The 27,856-nt window shown below is 34.6% G+C and overlaps 1 protein-coding gene across 1 annotated transcript in view; it reads right to left on the bottom strand.

Annotated features, from left to right (window-relative positions):
* FBXL17 (F-box and leucine rich repeat protein 17) overlaps positions 1-27,856 on the bottom strand; it is a 574,971-nt gene that overhangs the window by 329,841 nt on the left and 217,274 nt on the right. Inside the window, exon 6 of the mRNA XM_077139013.1 lies at positions 12,586-12,716. Coding sequence (XP_076995128.1) covers positions 12,586-12,716 — 131 coding nt within the window. The remainder of the gene's footprint in view (positions 1-12,585; positions 12,717-27,856) is intronic.

Raw genomic sequence — 27,856 nt, 5'->3', positions numbered from 1 at the left:
TAGGGGAGTTTTGTGATAGGTAGTACTTATATATATACAAGTTATGTCCTCAGAAGACTTATTACTAGAAGACACAGATGTGGAAGGCAAAATATAATTGTGACTAATCCTTAGGCACAACTCTTCTAAGGGAATATCTTTTCTCTCCTTTCCTTTTCTCCTTATCTTGACTATACAGTACAAAAGGATATATACTTAATACCAAGAGACACCAAAAACTATTTTAATATACATAAAATCAAAGCCTTATATCTATGTATTTTTAAATTTGTATTCACACTATCCCCTTCATACTTATGAAACCAGAGGAGCTGTCTTTCTTTCCATGTATTCATTAGATGAATAGTCAAGATTAAACAGCAACACTATAAACTGTGAATGAATCTTGTTTTATTGTTATGATGTTTTATTTAGTGATATTTATTTTATTGTAATGATATTGTAATATTATTGAACTAGCACTTATAGTCCATAGATTTGATTGGTACGTTTAACTACTTGTTCCAGCCAACAATATTTTCAAACTCAAAATAAGCTGTTGGAAGCAGTTTGATAGCTGGGGAAGACCAGGGCCTTTGAAATCAGACAGATCTGCATTCAATCCTGACTCTGCAATTACCAGCTATAATTTTCAGCAGGATCCTTTACCTCTCTGAGACTCATTTTGCCTCATTTATAAAATTGGGCATGATGATACCTATGTCATAGAGTAGGTGTGATAATTAAATAAGATAGTGAATGAAAAATCTTAGCACTTTGCCTGACAATAAAAAATCCCCAACGTAGAGCAACAAAATCAGTGTCTCAGCTATCAATCACTGTATAACAAATTACTTCAAAACTTAGTAGTTTAAAAAACAACTCTTTTATTTGGTTACAACTCTGTGGGTCAGAACTTTGGACTGGGTTCAGCTGAACAACTCTGTCAATTCCAGAAGAGCAGGACTACAAAGGCTCAACTGATGCTGGATCTTCTAAGATGACCTCACTGACATACCTAACATTTGGGCCTGGCTGCTGGCTAGATCTTTTTGTCCATGTAGTATCTCATCCTCAAAGAGATTTTAATCTGGGTTTCTGCACACAGTGGCGGCAGCATTCAAAAAAGGTAAGAAGTTGAAAGGTCTCTTGAGCACCAGGGTTTATAAGCCTATTACATAATTTCTGCCACACCCTAATGGGCAGTGCAAGACTCCACCTTTTTTTTTTGCGGGGGGGGGGGGGGGGGGGGGCAAGGTGGATAGGCAATGTACAGAGGCATGCATGCAGGAATGGGAAAAATTTGTGGCCACATTACAATCTTCTATAGTCTGCAAAAGAATGACTAATATTTATAGTATCTATGCTATGTTTCAACTATTAAAAAAATACGGAATTCAGTTAGTTGGTGAAGGCCAAAGGAGAATTCTAGTTTGAGTTTTCCCCAAAATGGAGTAATATTGCTCTGCTGATTCAGTGACAGATTTCAAAGACCCACATCATGGCCTAGTGACTGATGCCATCATTTAGGTTGCTTTGTTTTTTCCTGTATTGTCAGAGTCCTTAACACTTACATATTTAAGCTACTCAATAGATTCATTTCCATTTGATTTGATATTTTTACTTTCAACAAGACAGCTTTCTAATTGAAAACTTCACAACAAAAAGCATTACCAAGAAATTTGGATTAAGTATGAAGGAACCAGGACATTTAAAAAAGAAGAAAAAAATAACATTGTAGAAAGTACATCAACTTTTGTTCTTCCCCATGAAAATAATCATTAGAGAAAAATTTAGTTCTGCAATGAAGTTAATTGGCAAGGCCTAAAGATCTGTTCATGCTGAATTAAGGAGAGATAAAGTTTATTACAAAAAAATTTATTACAGAAAATATTTTGTCAACTAGCAAACAAAAATTAGAATGCTAAAATAAAACTTAATTGTATCAAAGCTCATTCAATGAATATGTTTCTAAAATTTCTTCTCACAGCCACAGAAAGTCACAAAATGACAACTGCTACTAGGAATTCCTTTGCCATATGTGTCTCTAAAAAATTTGTTTATAAAGCCACCGTCCTTAAGACAAACCAATCTATTTGCTTCAGAGAATTTCATGGGGCAGGATATGTCATTAAACACACTGCACAATATGAACATCTTAAGGAAGAAGAGAGATAAAAGAGTTTCTTGCTATGTGACAATATGGTGAACAAAGAAGCAGTTTGTGGAGTGTTTAATTTTCCCCTAATGGCATTTCTGCATCTTCCAATGAGGAAATGATGCCTAAACATGCTTTTTTTTTTCTTCAATTGAGGGTCTGTTAACAACCTTGCTTCATAGAGAAACATTTGGAAACTCAAGTAGTTTACAATTTCAGACAAATTGATGCAGCCAAATCAATAATAGTTGATTGTAGGGAAAACTTCAATAATATATAGCATGTCTAATCTGGTTTTTAAGACCCTTAAACATTCTGATTACATTAGCCATATGAGAGGCCAAATACACGTTGATACAGAGAAAATACTACTGGCCTGTGACACATTTGGTGAGTAGTTATTTCTCATAGTATGTAAACAAGGTACCTTAGCATTTATTATTGAAATTAGATAATTCGAACTGATAGTTGAGGATTAAAGATAACACATGCTACACTTCAGGAAAGGTAATCTAATTAACTTGTCTTTTTAAGGAAATTTCAGTAAATTTCTAAAATTTTTTTATTTTGTTTTAATTATTTGAAAGTCCTACAGGGGTTACAGGAATGCTATATAGATTCATATGGAAATGTTACCACTTTAAAAAAATAGTGACTATTCTAACATTTCTACATTTTTTTGCTTTCTAATCTTAATTGTCACGATTTAAAAAGACAGTTCGAAAGTGCATATTGAACAAACAGAAAAGCAATTAGCCTAAATTAATTGCTTTGCTGATGTGATTTGCACTAGGTATGCTTGGTGGTTTTGAAACTCCTGCCAGTGCTTTCACAACTTGATGTTCTGATGATTTTTCAGCCTATATTTGCACCAGAGCAATTAACCAGTTAATTGTTCTAATATGAACCTGGCCTTCATCAGTGTGTTTAGGTTCATAGTAGCAATTAACCAAATACCATACATTTAAAGAGTAACACAAAAGTATTATAGGCAGGGCTAAGGAAAAACTTGCAACATTTTTTCTCATATAACCATATTTTTCTCACCCCAAAGGAGAAAAAAGTAGGAACTGTCTTCACTGCCTAATATAGCCACTTTTCAATTAATATGAGGTAAAATTAAATATGAAAGGCAAGTGAAATTTTTTATTCTTCTTTTTAAAGTATTCCAAACTCCCTACTAAAAGAGCCAAATGCAAATAATCTGACACTAAAATATTATTTATTGTTCAAAAAAAGAAGCTGTGGCTTTCAGGTAAATAAGATGCAATACATAAAGTAAGCTCTATCTGAATCCAGACAATGGCATTAAATTCTTGCTTTAAGTACCAACTTTATTCAGAAATAAATAAATCTGGAAGAAGGCAGTTGAATCAATTGCCTAGATTTCAACCTGAGTTTAATCCAAATTTAAAAGCAGATTTATTCATCCTACAAAAGCAGAATTTATAATTTCCTCAATATGTGCATATTTAATTACTTCCTTCGTGCTAGGCGCTAACACTCAAGAAGCGTTGTGTGGGATTGGGAGTGAGAGGGCCAAAGACAAAGAGACAGACCCTCTTTACAAGGAGAGAAACTCACAAACAAAAAATTACACAACCACACAAAGATATATTTCACCTGTAGAGTGATGGGTCATGGATTCAGCTAGACGGTAACATGATACAATAATCAATTATGACCAGCAGTATTATTTCATCCTTTCTTTAAACATTTAGGAATGCTTATTCACTTTAAGGGAAATTATTAGTAGTAGAGAAACTATAATTGTTAATAAAACAAGTTTGTTTTTTTTATACTTCAGTAAGTATTGCCTTAAATATTTTATCAGCTGGGAAATGATATACATAAAACCTTTGCATTTTTATGAAGCATAAGGGTTCATGTTTTTCATGTCTTCAGGAATTACCATCTTTTTCTTAATTTCAGTAAGGACTATCATTCAGAAAATAGTCCAGGCACATTTGTGTCAAGTCTGCCATTTTTAATTATTAACAATCAAGTTTGAGCAATTTCTTTTCTGGTTAAACATGTGTGTATCTATCTTTTGAAATATTTCTTTATGCCACTGTTCATAAAATATTTTATGCTGAAACAAAATCCCTTGCACTAAATGAATAACTAATCACGGGAGATATTCATCAATGCAAGCCTTTTACAAGAAAATTGTCAGATTAAATCACCTTTCTCATATTTTCACTATTTACTGGGCTTCATTTATCATATATTCTAAATTTTTGACAACACAAGCTATTTTAATTACAGCTCTTGGTTTTGGAGATTAAGAATAAGACAACTCTGGGTGCAGGAGGGAGGGAGAGATGGTCATGAATTTGTCCATGTAGTCAATCAGCTATCATCATTTCACCAATAAATGAAGATTTTCTTCCGCACTGGCAATTCTAAAGCAGGTTTGAGGGTAGGAAGTCTCCATGGGTTCATAACACTGCATTCATCATCATATAAAATGTGTACCAATCTTGTTTATAATTTGATCTCAAATTCTGATATCATAACATATAAAGAATATGATTTTAAAAAAATCTACTGCAAACCAAATATTTAATTTATCTGTTTACTCATCTTTATATTGCCTGAAAGCACAAAAGTAGGAGCAGCATTTAGAGCAGCACATCTAGGAATAACCATAACATGATCCTACTAAAGATATATTTATTATTATTTGCAAAAATGTTCACTTATACAGTGTTGCTTACTAGGAACCAAAGATAAAGCAGAAATTTAAAATTAATATTATATGTTAAAACTATAATTAAAAATTCATATTATTCTATAAGGTAAAATAATCTGAACATGGAAAACCAATAAGCCAAAGTCACTCACTCATTCCAGTTTTCATCCCATCTCCAAAACAGGAGTGAAAAAACCAAAGCAGGCTAAGACATATAGATTTTCCTTTCAAGTGATTTTACTAGATTAAATATTCTGATGTTAGATACCAATTAATGTTTCCTTTAAAAGGATATTTAGTTACTAGAAGTATTAGAAGAACTAACAAAAGAAATGATTCTTATCAATGCCACTACTTTTCAAATGACTAAAAAAGTTTAATACACTGAGAATTTCATCTAAAGATAAATACGCACAAATCATTTTATCAAAGAAACTTGGGCGTTTATAGAAAAATATCATTGTTTATTTGAAAAACTATATATACCAGGAGAAGTATACAGATAAGCTATGACTAAAAGATACTGAAATCTTATGAATTTAACTTCTTTCTTTTTAACTCAGAGAACATTCATTTCCCCTTTAATCCACCATGGTTAAATTTTACTACAATTGACAAGGGGCATTTATAGAAAATAAAAATATTTGAAAAAAAATGTGCATCATCAAATGCTTAAACACCTATTCAAAATTGATTCATGAAAAATTGTTTTGACACCAACTATGAGCCAGTTATGGTACAATACACAAAGATGAGCAACACTTTCTACGTTTCTTCAAGGAACTTAGTAGGAAATGAATATTCACAATTGAAGTTGGTTAGGAAAATTGCTTTTTATTACAATACATCAAAAGCTGTTTTTAAAATCTATAACTACATATGCAATATAATATAATATGCAAAACTTGTCATGTTTCAGCCATTGCATAGGGGAAAGGAAATGAAACAACTTAATGATCAGAATAATGAAGCATAGTCTGATGTCTATGGTATCAGGAAAAGCAGCTAAAGCACCAAAGTCTCAGTAGGATGACCATAAAATTTATGATCCAAGCCAGGATACTTTGGACCATAGAAGGTAGTGGACAGAATACTAAGCCTAAAAGAATGCAAGGACAACAGGCATGGACTGGTACTGTCATGAACAAAACAGGACATATGGTCACTCCAGGCCTGATGCACAGTAAGGCTCTGGGAGACAGTGAGCCCAAGTGGTTAGAGTTTGGACTTTGTAGACACCCCAAAATGAGTTCCAGGCCTGGCACCACAACTTAACAGTTCTGAGCCCTGGGGTATGTTCTCTGTGCCATATTTCTACCATCTGAAAATGGGATAATAATCACTTCCTCAGAGTTGTTGTAAAGATTAAATGAAACAATATTTGTATTAGCACAGGGCCTGGCACATAGTAGGTGCATAGAAAATAGCGGTTATTATTATCTATTGTTATTGTCCTTTGCCCAGAAAAAAAAGAGAGAGAAAGAGAAGGAAGATATACACTCTTGACCTCACTAGCACTACAAAAAGACAACCATGGTTTTAAAGAGAAGTCCAAATAAATAGAAGACATCATTTTTGTAGCTGATTTAGGAATATGGTTATCAGTTGCTCTAATACCATACTATACTTCTAGGGATAGCCTTATTGTGAATATAAAAAACAGTTTCAAAAAAATATGTCAACCTCAAGTAAGCTTAGAAAAACTTCACTCCATCCCTTCAACCCTCCCAGAACACAGTAAAATATACTTCATTACTCTTTTTGTAAAAATATGAATAAACAATCTCATAGAACACACATAAACCTATTCAGTATATTATAGAAATAAACTAAAATTCAGTTTTACTAAAGCTTCACCCAAACAGCACAGCCACATTATTAAGCACCACAAGTATACAGACAGACAGCCCCATATGCTGTAGAGGCAGGGCCCTGCTTCTATAAATATCACCATGGAGCTGCTTCAACAGCCTGCATTATTTCCACCGCCTCTTTATTTCCAAGTTTTAAGGCTTTTATACGAGAAAATTGTTTAAGCTTCACATTCAATTCTACAAGGTTAAAAGTATTTCTCTCCTCCAGACCACTTAAATTTAATGGGAAACAAAATATTCTAGAACTGAAATTCAACTATGCCTGCTGGATTTAATGGATAGGTTTGTTCCCCTTGGGCAATTTTTAAACCTCAGTCTCTAGGAGAATTAAGTAATATTAGGGGATTGAAATGAAATAAAATTCAAAGTCCACTGTGACATGACATTACAGGAAGATGGTAGATTATCCACCCAGTCCTTAAACACTTATAAATACAATATATAGCATATGTTCACAAAACAATTCTTGGAAATAAAACACAATGGGCACTTGGCAAATATTTTATATCGCCAACACCTGCTCAAATCCTCTCTGAACTTTATTTCTAAATGTCACCGTTTTTTATTGAATCAACAGAAATTTGAAAGAAGAAACAGAATAAACACACAGAGAAGATCAAGGGAGTTAGAAAAATCTTTATAAAAAGCCTCATTGAGTTTTACGCAAGCCAGGATGCTGTCAGTCTCCCTGAAAGTGGTGGTAGAATAATCTGTCACTCTATAACTTCAACCTAAATAAATCTAAAAGACTAAAAAGGGCCATATACAGAAAAAGGAAAGAAAAAGAATAGCATTAAGACTTTTCTTACTGGATTCCACAGTAAACATAAGAAAATTAATGAATCAAATACTAAGTTACATAATCTCAAATATATTTATATTTATTTTAAAATAAACAAACTTATATCATAGACTTGAAGTTGGAGGGAGTTATAGTCAGCTATAAGTTCTCCTCATAAGCCAGTACAACAATTTTACAACATTCTTGTTTGATAACTAAAGGAGAGAGAGTTCTCCACTTTGCAAGCAGTCAATGGATATGAAGGTTTTAATTTGTTAAACTGTTGGCCAAAGTTCTGATGACTATAGTAAACAAGAATTAATTTAGATAGGCCAATTAACTCTCTATTACCTGTTAATATATCCTATCAGGCTCAATTTTTTAAAAACTAGTTGATTTAAAATATGAGATATTTTTTTTTTTTTTTTTTTTTTTAAAGAGAGAGGGAGGAAGGGAAGGAAAGACAGAGAAGGAAGGAAGGATGGAAGGAAGGAAGGGAAACATCTTTAAACATTTTCTTGTTTTATTATATTTTGTTTGTTTGTTTGTTTTTTACATGGGCTGGGGCCGGGAATCGAACCGGGGTCCTCCGGCATGGCAGGCAAGCACGCTTGCCCGCTGAGCCACCGCGGCCCGCCCAAAATATGAGATATTTTAAAATAGCCACATCCTGATTTTTTTTTTTTTTTTTTTTTTGGTATGGGTAGGCTCTGGGAATCGACCCTGGGTCTCTGGCACGGCAAGCAAGAATTCTGCCACTGAGCCACCTTTGCACCGCCAATCACCATTGTGATTTTAATAAAGAGAATTCAGCTTGTAAACTGGGTAGACGACAGGCAGCTAACATAAAAGAATGGATCATGGGTGTTGAGAGCAATGAAGAACTGGAGAAAAATCAGGGAATATTACCTTCATCATCTCTGAAAGATTGTTGATATGAGAAAATGTGGGCCCAGTGTTACTAGAGCTACATATTTTCCTACAAAAGCAAAAAATTCAGAATTTTTGCATGGATTATCTCAATTTTTTGAAGTTTGGTAACTAACTCAACTTTTTAAAATACTATATAGGCCAAATAAAACAGCTGGTGGACCAGACTCAGTTGTGGCCTACCAGTTTACAACTTTTAATGGCCTAATTTAAAAGTTCTGGTAAAAGAGAAAATATTTATAGTTACTATTCTAAACTCTAGTCCATATAAAGTGAAATAGTAACACATTGTAAGCGCTATTGTTTACTTAAAAGAAACCTGTCATAAGTGTCTAAAATTCAAATTTTCTAAATTTTAGTGTGCACTGGCGGCAATAGTCTCCTTTACATAAATAGAAGAGTCACACTGCAAATTAATTGTTTAGAGTATCCTTGGTTATCAACATTCTTCTACAACTTTAATACATTCAATTTTTTAAAATGCATTTAATTTTAAAAACTGCAAATACAAAGGGTAAATCTCTAGCTAGACCAGTTCAACTGGATGGCAACAAAATTTACTTTAGCAACATTTCATTATATTTTGTGACTTTAGCTAATGGATACAAGAGTACCTTTCATTTTCTTGTAATGCTATCCTAATTCATGAGCAAAAATGGTCAACTGTCAATGAAATATGATAATGGACCTACACCTCATATGATTTAACCACTATTTCCAGGGTTGATGTCAAAAATGAAAGTGGAAAGATTAATTACCTTCTTTTAAAGCCAATTTAAAAATGAAAAATTGCTTTTGTAAAGATCTATTAAGAACAAATTAGATTTCATTTAATTCTTATTGGTAAAAAAACAATTAGAAAGTCAAAATAAACACATCACTATGATGATGCTCAGAACCATTTCAGTTTTTTACATATCAACTTTTTACATTTAAAACATGCTGCTTTCACTCTGTGCCAAACATTCAAAAAATGTTAAAGACCAAATTGAATATGAAAAAACAAAACACTAATATCAAATACAAATAAGCATTTCAGTAAACTTAGAGTCTGAGAAGATTGGGAGACATAACAAGATGTTTAATTTAAACATTGATAGAAATAGTCAGTGTCCTCTTTCCATAAACCACTTGGATTTTATTTGTATTCAAAAGCAATGGTAAATGTCAAATGACTACTAGACCATCCTTCTGAATATGAGAAAATATCATGGTGTTTAACTCTCTAAACACAAAAAGGGCCTTTAGAAAAAGAAAGATAAAAAACAGCATGTCTTAGTCACACAGATCAATTCAAGGACAAAAATACTTAAACGTACCACATGCATTATAGTAATGTCCTTCAATCACTACCTTTTTAAAAATTTGAACTTCAAAAGAAAGTATACAAATATGAATTTTTAAAATCTAGGATAAATCTCATATCTCTATCTTCATATGAGGAATCCTTTATTAAAGCCAGCAACATTACACATATATCCTTTTAATATGTATTAGGTAAAAAACAACATCTAATGATTCCATTACACTTTTATAAATGAAAGAAAAAAGAGCTTAGTGAAAAACTGAGAATTTTACATATAAATATCAACTGTGTGTGAATCCCAGCAATGAAATGTAAAATGTGAAAAAACTGAACTTAATTAACTCATTAGCCATTTGTTTTTCTTGTTTGTACTAAACCAACTGTTTACACTGCAGCAATGATGGAGAAATACATTCATCTGAAAAGTCAAAGAAATGACTTAAATTTGATAGGAATAATATGACCTTATTCTTAAAAAATGTTGAGGGGATTAATTGAGAACATAAGTAAAGTGTCTATCATTTACCTGGATAAGCAAGGTTATTTTCCTCCCCCTCTATCTTTACAAAACCCACTTCTACTGCACTCATTAAATCTTATGTCATTTAAAAAGAGCAACCTTTGAGAGTAGCAGGACTCAGTGCCCCAGTCTAAGATACAGTACCAAGTATTTAGTAGGGTATTAATAAATGATTCCTGATTTACTGGAGGATAATAATGAACAAATGTAAAACAGAAGCTAATTGATAAGCTAAATGCATTAGTGCATTCCAGTGCCCTCTGTATGAAAGGTTACTAACCCAACTCAGCTAAGTGCTGAAATTATAATTAAGTCTGATGGGAAGTCCTAGATTTATACCAATATAATTACAAATATTACTTAGCTTAGTAATACAGTATGGCAAGAACAATAAGATGAGTAATTTAGATGATACTGCAAAGTGGGTTTTAATGTCTGAAACTTCTATTAGAGTATACAGGATAAGTGCAAGTAGTGTAATTAAAACCTAAAAGGATCTGATCTTTAAAACTCTACAGCTCAACCTCATTAAAATGCATGTTTTCTCAATTAATCCAAACTTTTCCATTAAAATCATAAAAATACACTTTTATTCCTTGCAAATAAATCTCTATGGGACATATATTTATGATCAATACCAAATAACCATTATAGTTAAGTAGGAAAAAAAATGATTGAAATAGCACAGGGCTTAAGTAGAGGGAGCCAAACAAAAAGAAGGAAAGGTGAAGTGAGGTCTGTCTACTTTTTCACTTGTAAACTACCCATGCCTAAATAAGCATTTGAAGAACTAGAAGATTAGAAATCTCTGAAGCATCTTTGTTAAACTACACAAACTTTGAGCAAAATGTTTACTTAAGAGAAAACCCAGATAGCTATATATGGAACATCTACAAGACAGTAATTGTTGGGGAATTAAAGGCAATCGTTCTCATAATTTTTTTGCAGAAAGTTTTTCCTTCTAGCTCACTGAGGCTTATTTAGGTTTATCTCAACATTAAGCTAACATCAAATGTCTAAGAGAATAATGTTTCTTATCTATCATTTGTTAGGAAAGCCTTCTCTTAAAATTATTCATTTATTTCTTTTGAATGGCAGGCACTGGGAATCAAACCCAGGTCTCCAGCACGGCAGGCAAGAATTCTGCCATTGAGCCACCGTTGCATTGCCCTTAAAAATTATTTTAAGTGCCATATTATTTACTCTGTAGAAGAATGCTGATTTCGGAGAAGGATTTTAGATTTGAATTTGTATTATTCAACTTTGTTCAGATTTCAGGATACCTCATTTACTATCACTCAAAACAATTAACATTTTTTTATCAATGATGATCAAGTGCCCACTATAGAGCAGTAAGTATTCCAAGAAAAATCTTCCTAAGGAAGAGTAAGTCAAAAGCTAGCATAAAATTTAAACAGTAATTCATGGTAATTTCAGAAAATGTTAACTAGAACTTTGCATAATTGGGAAAAATGGAGTCTACATGATTTTGCTTTTAAAATAAAAAAGAAAATTAAAATTAAAGCATTTTCTGACATAAACTTAATAAATTAATGCTCTTATAAAAAATAGGTACTAATTTTAGTCAAAATAGTGCTTTGCATTTTGAAAGCAAAACAGTTTGGTGGTTTATCTTTTTAAAAAAGTATTTTCCAAAAGTTACTGAGGAAGAATCCTGTCTCACATGTAGTCAAAAAACTAATAGGCAGTGCTACTGCCACCATACAATTGTTCTCAGTATAAAAGTCTGCTTCGTAGGGTTTTCCCGAATCTTTTCCTTCCCTCATGAAACACTTTAGAGAAAAAAAGGGTTAATCATTGATTATAAGAAAAGACTTTCTATTTACTCTTTTATACTCCATATTAAGCTGTTCATCATATGATTTTCATTTTTAAAATAAATTATATTACAAAGAGAACAAAATGTCATCCTTGTGGAAGGGTCAGAGCACCAATGTTTGTGGTAGTTTAAGAACCATTTTTCTAGATAAGTGAACAGTAAGATCAAAATATTGCAATGGTAAGTTGCTGAAATATTAAAATTGCAAAGAAACAACATATCCTATTGAGAGACAAACAAAAAATTCAACACTGTTGTTGCTACAATTGTTTAGGCAAAGCATTTGAATCATAGTACATAAAAAGCCTGTTGCAAATATAAGCAATGGATGGGTTTAAATATACATCTACATGGTTTTCAAAAGTTAAAACATATCAATTTGGAAAGGCATGGCTGCATTCAATTTCACTTAAAGTTGACATGCCTCGTTATCAGACAATTAGTGTTTGGTATACAGAATACATGATTTCCTCCAGAAAACTGTTTTTAAGATAACGGTTACCTGTCATTTATGATCCAGTTCAGACAGAGATTGAGAGAGCTAAGATTTTTGCACCTCTTGACAATTTCCATCACGGTTTCATTATCCAGTTCAGTGATATGACGTAGGTCTAAGCTGGAAAGGTTTCTTAGCTAATGAGATAAATAAAATGAAAGTTGAAAAAGTTAAATGTTTCATTCATTCTCAAAAATTATAAATACAGCTTATTATAATGTGGAGTACCACTGGACATTTAAAATAGAAAAATATTCTAGAATCATTTAAATTACGTATGTAATATTTTATAAACTAAATTAGAAATAAGTGCAAAAATCTCTGGTGACCTAAATCTCAACATAAAGCAACAAACATTAAAATCAAATGAATTTTATTGAGGCATCATAAAAATAAAAGGTTAGTAATCTATTTTCTAATGCAAGGGCATGCTGTTAAATATATTACGTTAAGTACCTACAACTTGATAAATGTCTTCTAACATTGTCCAATTTCAGATATTTCTCTTCATAAGTGTAATGCCACCTCTATATAGGTTTTCCCATTTTTAAAGATGAAGTACAAATAAGTGATTAATTCAGAGATTATCTTGGTGATATTTTATCAATATACTCCAAGGTGTACTATTAGGACTTTGTGTTTCACCATGTGGAAAGCAATATAAACCATTATTTAAAAAGCGAAGACTTTCTTCAGGAACAGTCTCCCAACTTCCTCATTTCCTCTACTCATTTCCTGCAGTTTTCTATCTTTCTCTGACATTTAGTCTCCAAAGAAAATTAATAAAATCATTCTCATAAGGTGGCAGGATCTCACTTATTCTCTTGGTTACTTTTTCAAAGAAGACATTTTTGCTTAGTACAGCAAAGAATTAATCTGGAGGCATGTGATAGATCAGATAACACCCTCCCAAAGATGTCAAACCTATGTGCCGGTTTGAATCTGTGGTGGACCCCAGAAAAGCCATGTCCTTTAATCTTCATTCAATATTGCTGGCTAGAAGCATTTTGACTGTTCCCATGGCGATGTGACCCACCCAATTGTGGGTGGTAACTTTTGATGAGATAGCTTCCATGGAGTTATGACTCCACCCATTAATCCTTTAAAAGAGGAAACATTTTGGAGAGGGTCCCTTTTTCAGCGCCACGAGAAAGCCACAGCAGAGCCGAGCAGAGCCACAAGGCTGTGAGAACCACAGAGTCCACCAGCCAGTGACCTTTGGAGATGAAGAAGGAGGACACCTCTGCAGGAGCTCCATGAAACAAGAAGCTGGGAGAGAAAGCTGAGAGGCTTTGCCACATGCCCTTCTAGCGGAGGGAAAACCTTGAACTTCATCGGCCTTACTTGAATGAAGGTAACCTCTTTTTGGTACCTTAATTTGGACATTTTTATAGACTTGCTTTAATTGGGACATTTCCTCAGCCTTAGAACTGTAAACTAGCAACTTATTAAATTCCCCCTTTAAAAAAGTCACTCCATTTCTGGTGTTCTGCATTACGGAAGCTAGCAAACTAGAACACCCTAATATTTACCTTATGTGACAAAGGAGACTTTGCATTTGTGATTAAAATTAGTGATCTTGAGAGAGGGAACTTATCCAAGGTTATCTGGGTGGGCCCAATCTAATTGCAGGAGTCCTTAAAAGCAGAGAACTCCTCCCATTTAAAGTCTGAGAGATTGCTGGTGGAAGAGGCAGGAGACAGTCAAAACAGGAGCGGGATTCTTCCTGCCTGATACTAACTTTAAAGAAAAAGGGGGCCAGGAGCTAAGGAATGTGATTGCCTCTAGGGGCTGAGCTCAGACCTCAGTAAGACAAAGGGTCTTCAGACCTACCACCTCAAGGAACTGAATTCTGCCAGCAACCTGAATGGGCAAAAAAACAGATTCTCCCTTTAAAGCCTCCAGACACTTTGGAGTGCTGACACTTTGATTTTAACTGGTGAGATCTCTGTTGGTCTTCTGATTTACAGAATCATGAGATAATACATTTGTGTTGTTTTAAGATGCTAAGCATGTAGTAATTTGTTACAGCAGCAATAGAAAACTAATAAATGGCATTTGCAGCAGCAGGATCTCCTTACTCTGATAATGACAGACAATACCAAGCCCCAAGGCCCAGAGGTGAGATGTTCTGGCTCTAAAACTCGACCCCAAAAAGCTCCTAATCCCTTTCATTCAATTCTAAACTGGATTAAACAAACAAACAGAAACAAAAACAACAAACTTCTGAGGTATCTAAAGGAACAAAAAATGAAATGACTATATATAAAATACAAAATAAATAGCAAAATAAGTTTCTATAGCTTTTCTGACCCCACTAAAATGCCCTTAAAGAACCAAAGGGCTGATACAATGCCTGTTGCTATGTTCTCTTTCCTCCCAAGTTATGACATATTTTCATTTGGTGGACATGGAAGTTGAAGTCATCCAGAGTAATGGCTGGGGTTTGGAGCAAAAAGGAAAGCTGTAAGTCAAGAGCCAAAGTCTTTTATGAATGAACTGGAGAGATAAGGAGTGCAGAAAAAGATGGTAATAAAATGGGAGACAAGGTGAATGCCAAATGGCATGAGTCTCAGTGTTTTATTAGATTTGTTGTTGCTATTTTTCACAAGAGGCAGAAAAGTAATGCTCTGCAAGGAGCCATGGAAAGCAAACAGGACATGAGTCGCATCTCCTGATGCTGAAGAACACAACGAGAAAATAAACAGTGAGGTCAGCAGAATTCTAAGATGACCCTCAATGACTTATGACCAACAGTCTTCTCCTTTAGAGAGTGAGCTAGACCTGTGACTCTGACGGGGATATTTTCCTTATAAGGCAAAAGTGAAGAGATTGTGCAGGTGTACTTAAGGTCCCTGATCAATTAACATTAAATTAACCTCAAGACAGATTATCCTGGGTGGGTACTGGGGAAGTCACGAACACTCTCAACCACCATCTCCCAGCCCTCACTTATGCTGATACCCCCCTCCTTTTCCCTCCTGCATGTTTTTTTTTTTAACTTTTCTTATTGTATAATGTAATATATATACAAAGCAAAGATCGAAAAAAGCAATAGTTTTCAAAGCACTCTTCAACAAGTAGTTTGTCTTGGGCTACCATACGATCCCTCAGATTTTTCCTTCTAGCTGCTCCGGAATATAACCCTCCTACATGTTTGCATGCAGGTGTTTGATATGTTTCCACTTTTGCTTGTTTTCATGCAGGTGTTTGGTATGTTTTTATTTCTCAAAAGACCGCCACAGCCCCAGATGCTTGCCAGGACACAGGAGTTGCTTGATGAATGCTTTTGCTCATTGGCAAGGCTCCCTCCCCCTGGGGTATATAAAAACCCAACCACCCTGGCAGCAAAAATGTCCCTCCAATGTGAGGCAGGGTATTTGGAGCTGCTGACCCTGACCCTGACCCAAGCAGATGGCCTCCCTGGGGTACTGGGCATGATGAGATCTCTTCCCCTGCTCTTTTGGACCCTTTGTGCTGTGTTAAGTAATAAAGCAGTCATTTGTCATTTGCTGAAAGTATCTGTTGTGCCTGAGCTGAAGTTCCTACAATGCACCAGATAGCAGCTCCTCAGTGGGCCTAACCTAAACAGGCCTGTAAAAAAAGGTCCAGAGGTCAGAAAGATTCTCCTGTTGGCCTTGAAGAAGTAGGTGGCCATGTTGTGAGAGAGACTCTTAGAAAGTCACATGACAAGGAACCCCAGGAGGCCTCATGGACTTAAAAGAGGTCTGCACCTAACTGCCAGCAAGAAATTGGGGATCTCAGTCATGCAATTACAAGGAACTGAATTCTTCCAACAACCACATGAGTTTGGAAAAGGACTCTAGCTCTAGAAATAAATACAGTCCTGGTTCACACCTTGATTGCAGCCTTCTGAGATGCTAAGTTCAGTTAGGTTCAATGGAAACATTTCACGAGAATATTTGCACAGCTCCTGGCATTTATTCAAATCATTTTCTTAAATATACTTTTTATTTTGTAATAATTTCAAACTTACAAGACAGTAGCAAAAAGAATACAAAACTCATACAGAAAACTCCAGTATACCCACAACCCAGATTGACCAACTTTTAACATTTTGCCACATTTCTTATATCATTTTATACACCCATCATCCATCTAATCTATCTATATATTCGTCTGTTTTCTAAATATTTGAGAGTAGGTTAGATACATTATGCTCCTTGAACTCTTAATACTTCTATGTACTTTTCCTAAGAACCATGATATTCACTTACGTAACCACCTTAACTACAATTACCAAGTTCATGAAATTTAACATTGATAAGAAGTTTAAAGTCTATATTCCAAATGTTATATACCAATAAGTAGTTTTAGGCATTTTCTGCTCCATTATAAGATCCAGTACAGAATCAAGCATTGCATTTAGTTTCTATTGTCTCTTTATCTCTCATTTCTTTTCTTTTTTTTAATTGTGGAAACATACATACAACATCAACTTCCTGTATTAACCACTTGCAAACATATAATTTAGTGGGATTAATCACATTCACAATATTGTGCTACCCTCACCATCATCCATTACCAGAACTTTGCCATCACCCACAAAATAAACCTCGTACCCAATTATGCATTAACTACCTGTTCTTCCCCTCCCCATGCTGCATAGCCTGTGGTCTACTTTCTGTCTCTGTGAATTTGCATATTCTAGCTATTTCATATAAGTGGAATCAAACAATATCTGCCCCTTTGCTTCCAACATATTTAAATCATCAAGATGTCTTCAAGGTTCATCCATGTTGTAGCATCTATCACAACTTCAATCCTTTTTAGGGGTGAATAGTATTCTGCTATATGTGTATATACCACATTTCATTTAGCATTCATCGGTTGATGGACATCTGGGTTGTTTCAACCTTTTGGCTATTGGGAATAATGCTGATATGAACATTGGTGTTCATATCAAATACCTGTTTGAGTTCCTGTTGTCACTTCTTTTGGATGTATACCTATAAGTGGAATCACTGGGTCATATGGTAGTTCTATTTTTAACTTTTTGAAGAACCACCAAACTGTTTCCACAGCAGCTGTACCATTTTACCTTCCAACCAGCAATGCACTAAGGTTTCCTATTTCTCTGCAACTGCATCAGCACTTGTTATTCACCACTTTTTAAATAATCATTCTACTGGATGTGAGGTGATATCTCATTGTGGTTTAGATTTGCATTTCTTTAGTGGTGAGTAATACTGAGTATCTTTGCCTGTGCTTACTGGTCATTTGTATATCTTCTTTGGAGAAATGACTATTCAAGTCTTTTGACCATTTCTTAATTGGGTTGTCTTTTTTTGTTATTAAGTTGTAGAAGTTCTTTATATATTCTGGTTATTATAACCTTATCAGATATATGATTTTCAAACAATTTCTTCCATTATGTTGGTTGTCTTTTCATTTTCTTGATAATATCCTTTGATGAGCAAACTTTTTAAATTTTGATGAAGTCTTTGTGGCTTCTGCTTTGGATATAAAGTCTGAGGAATCTATTGCCTAATGCAAGGTCCTGGAAATATTTCCCTATGTTTTCTTCTAAGTGTTTCATAGTTTCACTTCTTATATTTAGGTCTTTGATCAATTTTGAGTTAATTTTTGTATATGGGGTGAGAGACGTATCCACTTTCATACTTTTGCATGTGGATATTCAGTTTAACTGTTTGTTTAAGAGACTATTCTTCCCCCATGGGCTGCGCTTGGCACCTTTGTCAAAAATCAGTTGGCCAGAGTGGCACTGCCACCACAGACGCCAACGCCACCACTACATCTGTGCCCACGATGAACTTGGCATTGGAGGAGGATGTGACTCTCTCCAGGATGCTCAGCAGCTGCAGTGGCCCTGTTCCCAATTTACCAAATGATATAGACATTATCAGCTCCAGTACTGTTTGGGAAATGATGTGAAATCAGGAAGTGTGAGTCCTCCAAATTTTTCTTCTTTTTTCAAGACAGTTTTGGCTATTTAGATCCCTTGTCCTTCTGTATGAATTTAACAGTTACCTTTTCCATTTCCGAGAAGAAAGCTGTTGGATTTTTTAAATAGAATTGTCTTAAATCTGTAAATCACTTTGATATCTTAACCATATTAATTTTTCCTATCCATGAGCATGCAATATCTTTCCATTTATTTAGGTGTTTAATTTCTTTCAGCAATGACTTGCAGTTTTCCGCATACAAGTCCTTTACATGTTAGGAGAAATTTCTTTCTAGATATTTTATTCTTTTATTCCTACTATAAATGGAATTTTCTTGATTTCCCTTTGGGATTATTCCTTGCTAATGAATCAATTTTTTTTGTCACGTCTTATACTTCCTATACATATCTTTTTTAAAAAATTAATAGGCTTTATTTTAGAGCAGTTTCAGATTTATAGAAAAATTGAGGAGAAAACACAGGTTTCCATATTGCACATACACACACACACAGTTTCCCTTATTATTAATGTCTTGCATTAGTCTAGTACACTTGTTACAGTCAATGAACTAATACTGGTACCTTACTATTAACTAAAGTCCATAGTCCATGTTAGGTTTACTTTTTATATTGTACAAGTCTGTGGTTTTTGACAAATATATAGCATCATGTATCCACCATTACAGTATGATACATAATGGTTTCACTGTGATCCCTTGACAAATATGATATTCCCCTCACTAATATTCCCCAAGCTTCTAATTTCCCATCTAAAAATCACCATTTCTTTAAACTGACAACAGCCTTATGTTTATACCACAGAAAAATTAGAAATAATTACATTCCATGGACCCAAGGGGCTGCTTTAAAATACTCTGAAGCATGACTATTAAACCTGCAAATGTTAAGAATTAATTTTGCTACATGTGACCATGTGCATATGTGAATGGCTAAATATAGCCATGCATAATTTACATAATGCATTGCTTTATTTTCCCAATTAAGTCACTAGGAAGATGTAAGGGACACTGTGGTCCTTGTCCTCATAGAGACCAGCCCTGATACAAAAGACAGCCAGTCTTCATAAAAATTTTGGCCAGCCATGAAAATATCTCCTACATGTGCCAACTTTTCTGCATGAATCCTCACATAGCTCTCAATTTTGTTCACTGTAAAGTAAGTCTTCAACTATGAGGAGATGGTAAAAAAATCCAATAAAAGTTATGTAGAGGAGAAAATTTAATGTCGGTTGTGCCAGTTAGGTCCTCATGTAACTGAGGAACAGAAAGTTTTGAATAACTTATTAAAGTTACAAACAATGAATGGAGATATGTTATCAAATATAAACTGGATATTTTATAGAATTGTGAAAATACAAAGATAACTTTTTAAACTAATCTACAGCAAAAAAAAAAAAAAAAAAAAAAACATTCCAGTAACTATATGTGATAAAACTCTAAATCGAGTAAACTGACTTGAACTTCTAAAAATCCTGCATTCAGGTACATCTCAGTGCAAGGAGGACCAGATGCTAAGACAGGTTTACTTGTTGCTCATACTGCCTTATATTTATTGTTCCTGAAAGAATCACTTCTTGCTCTTCCTATGGAGCATAAGCTCATACACGAGGAAACAAGTTTAATTCAACTTCCAAATTCCAGCGTCGTACTGAGATATTGAAGAGTTTTCTCTTGGATTCAATTATGGTCTGCTTTTTTTGTAAGCTGACAGTCACTGACTAAGCTCACATGACCTTTCCTATGATCATTTTAGCCAGCTCAACCTGAAATGTGACAATATCCAAAGGCAGTTCCAGGAGGCTAATTCCCAGTAATCAGCATTATTACAACACACTTACATAGCACCTCTATGGGATGTGGCATTTTTATTTAAAACTCCCCAAACAGCTCTGTCAAATTTATCACATTCTCTCCCTTGCTATGGGAATTTCATAATAGTGCCCTCCAGTGTTTCATAAAAAGCCACCTAAAATAGTCCTTCATAGTGTGAAACAAAAAATTACATTTAGGAAACTAACATTTTAATTAAACTTACTGTCCTTATAATTCAGGGGCAGTGTTTTTTTTTTACAAATCACAGAAGATTTGAATAAGCAAAGGCTCACAATAATGTCTTCTAAAAGCCTCATTCCAATTTCCAAACATTTAATATGGCATTTTAAAAGAAAACCCATGTCAGATGTAGATTATAGGCAATCAACTTTCAGTTTAATTGGGAAAAATGACATCTAACCAATTCTTGTTAAATACTAAAAGTCAATGATTGATATGGTCATGTACTTAAATATGAAATGAGACCTTAAAATGTTAGCTAGGAAACAGACTTAGAGAATTCTAAAATAGACCTCAAATGGCTCCCAAAGTTCCTTAAGACCATGCAAAAATACAAAGTGAAGCAGAACTTTCAATTTTGCAGGTTGATTACAGTGACTAAACCAACATAAGAGGATTCACAGTACTTTTTTGGCAAAACCAATTTGGATGTTCACTAGTTAGGCTAAAAAGGATAATTTATGTGAGGCCAGTTGGAAGTGATAATTTTTTAAAAGAATGAAAACTTCTGTATAGTTAAATATGCTCAAATGTCAATTAGCACCTAAATGACCCCTTGTAGCCCTTGACATGTTGGCTTTATTGGGACTATGTTTGAAAGCAATCAGTTGTAACCTTTAGGGAGCAAAAAATTGAAGGTTAAGACAGGCTGCCTCGGTAATGAAGGGGTTACTGGGAGCTGTAGCTCAGCATCACACACTCATCAGCCAAACACCTGTCATGATGCCAAGATGGAGATCAAGGGAAAGAACAAAAACACAGAGAAACACAGGGGTCAGAGAAAGGCAGCTTTCTCTGGGGAAAAAGTCTCCTATTTCTTGAGAAAGAGAGACTCAAGAAGAAAGGGAAGACAGTTGTAGCACAGGTCTTGCACGTAAAATGTGAAATAAAGTAGAGACATTAAGACTACTCAAAATGGAAAGGAAAAAGGCAAAGAGGGAATTTATGTTCCCGAGCAGAGAAGGTTTCCATACCTTGACAGTTTTCTGTCTACATTTAGAGAAAATCTTTGTTGGAGAAGGGAGAGAAGGAGGGGCAATTCTTCTGCTCATCTCCTGGACCTGAATCCTAACTTGGTTAAGGCTGACATTTGGGTATAGAAGTGGTAATAAAAAGGTAGATTAGCCACATTCAGGCCACAATGTGGGCAAATCTTTCCCAGCACCTCATAGAACTTAGAACATCAGGTTAGAAGTGAAACACATTCAAATATCCTTAGAGCTTGGCAGAGACAATAGAAATTTCTAGTACTAACCATGAAAATAGGACTTCATGGTCTTGAAAGCTATCACACCCACAGTAGTTATGCTAGTTCTCTGGCACCCTCTCAATGTATTTCCTTCCAACCACTGCCTTCTTAATCACACTGGACTCTGCCTTTTGGCATTATTTCCAAATCCAAGGCCTATTTGATTCTGCCATTCTCCCAATGGATCTGACATTTTTCACTTACTTGCTTTCTAGAATACTTACTGCCTTGCTTCTCTTCAGAGTTGTCTTTACTAACTCCTTCCTGCTACGTCACCAGCCAGATTAATCTTCATGAAACAACTTTGATTATATATTATTTGCTCAAAAATCTTTAGGAAACAAAAATATTTCCAAAACCAAAAGGAATTCCAGAACTGGCCCTCAAGGCCTTTCATTGCCCATCCTTACTATTCCTTAAAATCTCCTAAACTAGCTCAAATCTCTTTCCTAAATTCTGAGAAGTTATCCTCAGTGTGCTCACTATTTTAAAACTGTTCTCACTTCACTCATCTTACCTCAAAAGCGTGGAAGTGTTTCTTCTCCTTTTTCTTCCATTTACTCAATTCTGTCTAGTTCAAAACTCACCTCCATAATTCTCTGATTACTTTAAAGAGAGGAGAAAGTAGTGAGTCTTAAAAGATTATTATACTGGGTGAGCCACAGTGGCTCAGCAGACAGAGTTCTCACCTGCCATGCTGGAGACCCGGGTTCAATTTCCAGTGCCTGCCCATGCAAAAAAAAAGGAAAGAGGAAAAAAGTATAACACAAAACTTAACACAAAAACTAATCAGGTAGTCCCCAACATATCTATGCTCTTTAAATGGGAATAATTAATTGGCAACAGCTGCCAAGGGACTAGGTAGCAACCTTTCCCTTCGTTATCACTAAGTGAGAGTTCCTCTTTGCCTCTCCATCTCCTTTACCTTTTCTTTCCTGCTGCTCCTGCCCCCATACCTTCCTAGGCCAATCTTTCATCACAAACATTGGAAATCCAATCTTAATTGTTCAGCTGGTCCAAATCTAAAGTCTCCACTGCAGTAGCCGAATTCATGTAAATGCTTCCTGAGTACCCTTGTAACATGTTAGGAACTGTGGACTAAGTGGGAAAAAACAACAACAACAAAAACACCACTCCTTCCTGCCAAAGCAGTGGTTTTAACCTCAGGTGCATATTAAGATCACCTAGGAAATTAAAAAAAAAAAAGCTATTGATGACTAAGCCCCACCCTTAAAGATTCTGATTTAATCAGCTTGGTGTGGGGCCTGTCGTTAGTATTTCTGAAAAAGATATTCAGGTGATTCCAGTCTGGACTGAGAACCACTTCTCTAACGAAGAGAAATTAATATTTAAACCAACTACTGAAACAATAAAAATAATCTGTAAAACTCAGTCCCCTCAGTGTCTCAAAAAATGCAGAATATATTATTCACGTATTCAATTCCATTTACTCTGCCAGGAACTATTCTAGCTGCTAAAAATGGAGTGGTGAAAAAAAACACAAAAATCCCTGCCCTTAGGATGCTTATTTTTCTATTGGAGTGGTCGACAAAGAGAAAGACATGGTGAATAAAATAAGAAAACTATATGTTAAAAGATGTTAAGTGCATAGAAGAAAAATAAAGCAAGGAAAGGGGAGTAGAGATCAGTGGAGGGGAGAAAGATAGGGCTATAATTTTAAATAGGGCAGTCAAAGATGATCTCTTGAAAAGATGATATTTGAGCAAAGATTTGAAGGAGGTGAGTGAGCAATAAAATCATGCTGATGTCTGGGTCAAGAGCCAAGGCCCTGAGGTGGGAGCTGGCCTAGTATTGTGGAGGACTTAGTAAGGGGCCAGTGGTGATGGAGGAGAGTGAACCGAAGGCAAACCAGCAGGACACACAGCAGAAGAAGCTAGAAGAAGAAGCACTGGGACCTGTGGCCATGGAAATGATTTCAGTTTTTGCTCTGAGGGAACTGAGGAGCCACTGGAGTGTTTTGGGCAGGAGTATGACATGATATAACTTATATTTTTGGAGGATCTTTCTAGTTCCTAGGTTTATAGTCAAGAATAAAAGAACAAGAGTGGAAGCAGAGAGAGGCTGTTGAATTAATTCAACTAAGAAATATCAGGGACTTGGACCAGAGTGATAATCATTGGAGGGAGTATAAGTGATCAGATTCTGGATATATATGAAAGTAGATTCAACAGAATTTCTGGAAATAGGCTCTGGGGCATAAGAGAAAGAATGGAGTCAACGATGATTCCAAGGTTTTTAGCTGGGGCAACTGAAAGGTAGAACTATAATAATCTAAGATTGTTTGGGATTGGGTAGTAAAAGATATGTCTGAGATGCTTATTAAATATCTAAGGAGAGATGTCAAATAAATTTGGGAGTCATCAGCAGATAAATGGCATTTACACTTCTAAATTAAGTTTGTAAATGAATTAATCAGTGTTAAATTCATTAGGTAAGCTAGGTACAATCATAGCAGTCTTTAAATTTATCATGAATAAAAATATAAATTCACATTACAGCTATACAGACTCATAGTAATAAACTATAAAACATAAGTGGCTGACCCAATTCTAACAACAATATATATATATATATATATATATATATATATATATATAGAGAGAGAGAGAGAGAGAGAGAGAGAGAGAGAGATTAACAGCAATCGTGTTCCCAAGCTAGCTGGGGTAGTTATAATGCTGGCTTCATTTACTTAGCCAATCAAAGCATAATTCAGCCTTCATAGTTCCAGTGCACCTCCTCTTAAAGGTTTCTGGGATGCCCAAAGAGTAAGAAACTCGCCCCCTCTATACCTACTGATATTACTCATTCTTCCATCATGCCACACATTAAACAAGCTGCTTTACAATCTGGTCTAATTAAGTACATGTTCCTCCCGGTAGGATTAAAGGCAAGTTACTGCAGGTCAGAGATCAAGTCTTACTCATCTTTATTTCACCAGTGCCTAACATCATACCAGGTACATCAAAGGCATTTATTAAATACTCATTATGGACTGAATAAAATTGAAATCTGGATCAAAACTTTAAAGATAATTTCATTTATCAAATGCAGGATCTGCACCTCTGAAGCTACATGCTTTAAAAAATGTCATATTTGAACTTCACGAATGCGTAAGCGTTAAATACTGAAAAACAGCATTCTCATTCCAAACAATTAAAGGTCATTTCAGAACAAGAGGCACAACAATCAGTTCTCTATTTACATATTTGTGTTTAAAATGCAGAACATTTTTTTCTAAGCTTTCATAAATTGTCAGAGTTTTGATGTGTGTGGCAGGAATTTTGAGTAGTTCACCAAAATTTTAATCACCGTCTTCTGCTGCAAAAATGTGAATTTGTTAATTGGATTTTTGCTTCTTCATACACCAATTCAGAACGGATGCTCCACTCCTCCTCTTTCACTCTGCCAGGCAGCACAGTCTCTAATTGACTCTTTTCTAAGACTGTTCTTCCTATCAAATTTCCTTCTGTTCTTCCTATGAGATTTTGGTGAGATTTCTAGAGCTCCTAACAAACTACAAACAGCACTTATAGTCAGCAACACTAGGCAACTCTGTCACTTTTCTGCTAAGCAGAAACTAAGAATCAGAACTTCTCTTCAATTAAAAAGTAAAATGTTCACACTGTTTCAAGTAAATAAGAAAAAAATCAAAGCTTAAATAAATTAAGGGTAAATTAAGTCAAGTGTAAATGCAAGCAAGGTGAGACTGCTTCACTTAGTTGGACTGCTTGTGTACTTCTCTTTCATTTGTGCATATCAAGTTCAGATCTATAACAAAAAAGGCAATTCATTGATTCTTGAACCAATTTCATTCATTCGCATCCAAATACCGCACTTCAATGGGTCAAAAGTTTTGGAAATATATTTCAAATGGAACTTTTACCACCTTATTTAAAAAACTTGTAAAACCACTAAATGCCATTATTTCAGGATAAAATTTGTCAAATCAAGCCAAATGACCTATAGAGATGTTACCCTGTCTATTAAAGCAAAATGGTAAAATTATTTCACTCTTTATCTCTAAACGTTATGAGCTGAAAAACAAAGAAATGGCATGGCTAATTTTGAAGTTAAAAATAATTCTGGCATGCATTTTTATTTTCTAGAATTCCAAAACTGTTACAGATTTGTTGTACCTATTTTCCAAAATAAAATGTCTTTTTTTTCATTTCCAGATTATAATATGCAATTGAGACTCATCCTCACATCCAAAAATCTCTTAGTCTTACATTTTCAGCCTAAAGCCCTCAGAGTAAAAAGCATCTAAATCTTTATTTCAGGAATTAACTCTTTCTATTCTGTGGCCAAGTAACTCTTTCATAGAGTGTGTGAGAATCTTCTAACTTGATGAGGAAAGCCCTGGCATACAAGATGATATGGAACAGCAGCTCAGCTACCTCTCATCCTTCAGACCTTCCTCACTATCAGAAAAAGACTCCCTAATACCTGGAGAAACACCACAAAGACCCTGACAACAGGTCTCTGCAGCTTCTCTTCTGGATTTACCACTTAGTCCTGGAGCTCTCTCAGTCACCCCGGAAAAAACCAGCTAACCTATGTATTCATCAGCAGCTTTCTCTCCTTCCAATCTTTAGCTATTTTTATGAGAAGAATCATTCCAAAACATATATATAACCCCCTCAAAGTCTCCAGATATAGCCAAAAATACCCCTTCTAATTAGAAGACAAATCTTAAGATGAATCAGTCAGGTCATCCACCCTAGTAAGAAAACAGCCACAGTATCTGGTCCTAAAAGTTATCAGGATGAAGGCTTAGAAAAATACTATTTCTACTTTATTCACTTCCATCATTTTACTTGATTTAATTATTCATGGTCAGTACAAAAGTCATTACCAATTGTTTATGCCAAGAATGAAGAATGAACACTTTTCAGGTGAGGAAAATCTTAGGAGAGTCAAACTTTTTTAAGGTTGTGTAAGGATGTATAGTCAAAATCCAGGTCAGGAACTGCCAAATACTGAATCAATCCCACTTGTTTACTTAGTTTTACCTTTGTTCTCTCGTGACAGTTCCAAGAAGCAAGAGCATATTAATGTATTCAGATTTGGATTTGATAAGTTTTCATTTAGTGAGTTTCCTAAAAACACTCAATATTCAGAGCTGGAAGTCAATGATCTCAAATTCTAGACAAATGACTATGATATAAGCAGTAAAGTAATTATCTATAGGAAATGATAATCAGAAAGAATATCTTTATGAAATTCTCAATAATAAATAGTTATTTGTTACTAAAGTAGAAAATGAAATCATATTATCATAAATGTAGATGATACAAATTTTTCCAAAACAAACTGCAAAAACTTTGTAATTTTGATTTAGTTATTAATATACTACTTTCTGATACAACTAACTATAATCTGCAATGTGCACTTTTAATCAATTTTGTCCATCTATGAATTCAAGGCTTTAGTCAATCGAAATGAAATAAAACTTTAAATATTAATTTATAACTGTGTACTTTGTGCTACTTATATCTTTTCACATCAATAAAATGCTGACTAAAATTTTTGAAAATTAAGAAATAAACAATTGACATAACAACATAACAATTCTTCCTAAATTAAATACAGTCAAAACCATCTGAGATGTTTTCCCTCAAGTAATTAGTTCACAACAATTAATTTATTTAGTCAAGTATTTTAATTTATAATTTCCTTTTTGAATTGCCTTTATGGGTATAGCTTTGAGAAAGCATTTAAATTTTATTCTTGCTTTAGAGCACGTGTACAAACTGACTTTCCATAATGAAGCACCTAAACCTCTCTCCTATTTTTAGGACTCACCTGGTCTTCCAAAGCTTCATTCTTCTTCTTTCTTCTTTTTTTCAGGGTCATATTTCATTATTTTTCCATGTGAGTATTCCATTTTTGCAACACCATTTGTTGATTTTTTTGTTTGTTTGTTTTTGGGGAAGTGCATGGACCGGAAATCGAACCCGGGTCTTCTGAATGGCAGTCGAGAATTCTACCACTGAGCTACTCTTGCAC

The sequence above is a fragment of the Tamandua tetradactyla genome, chromosome 21 (assembly GCF_023851605.1).
Source record: "Tamandua tetradactyla isolate mTamTet1 chromosome 21, mTamTet1.pri, whole genome shotgun sequence".
NCBI classification, from domain to species: Eukaryota; Metazoa; Chordata; class Mammalia; order Pilosa; family Myrmecophagidae; genus Tamandua; species Tamandua tetradactyla.
This window is presented reverse-complemented; position numbering and strand designations above follow the sequence as displayed.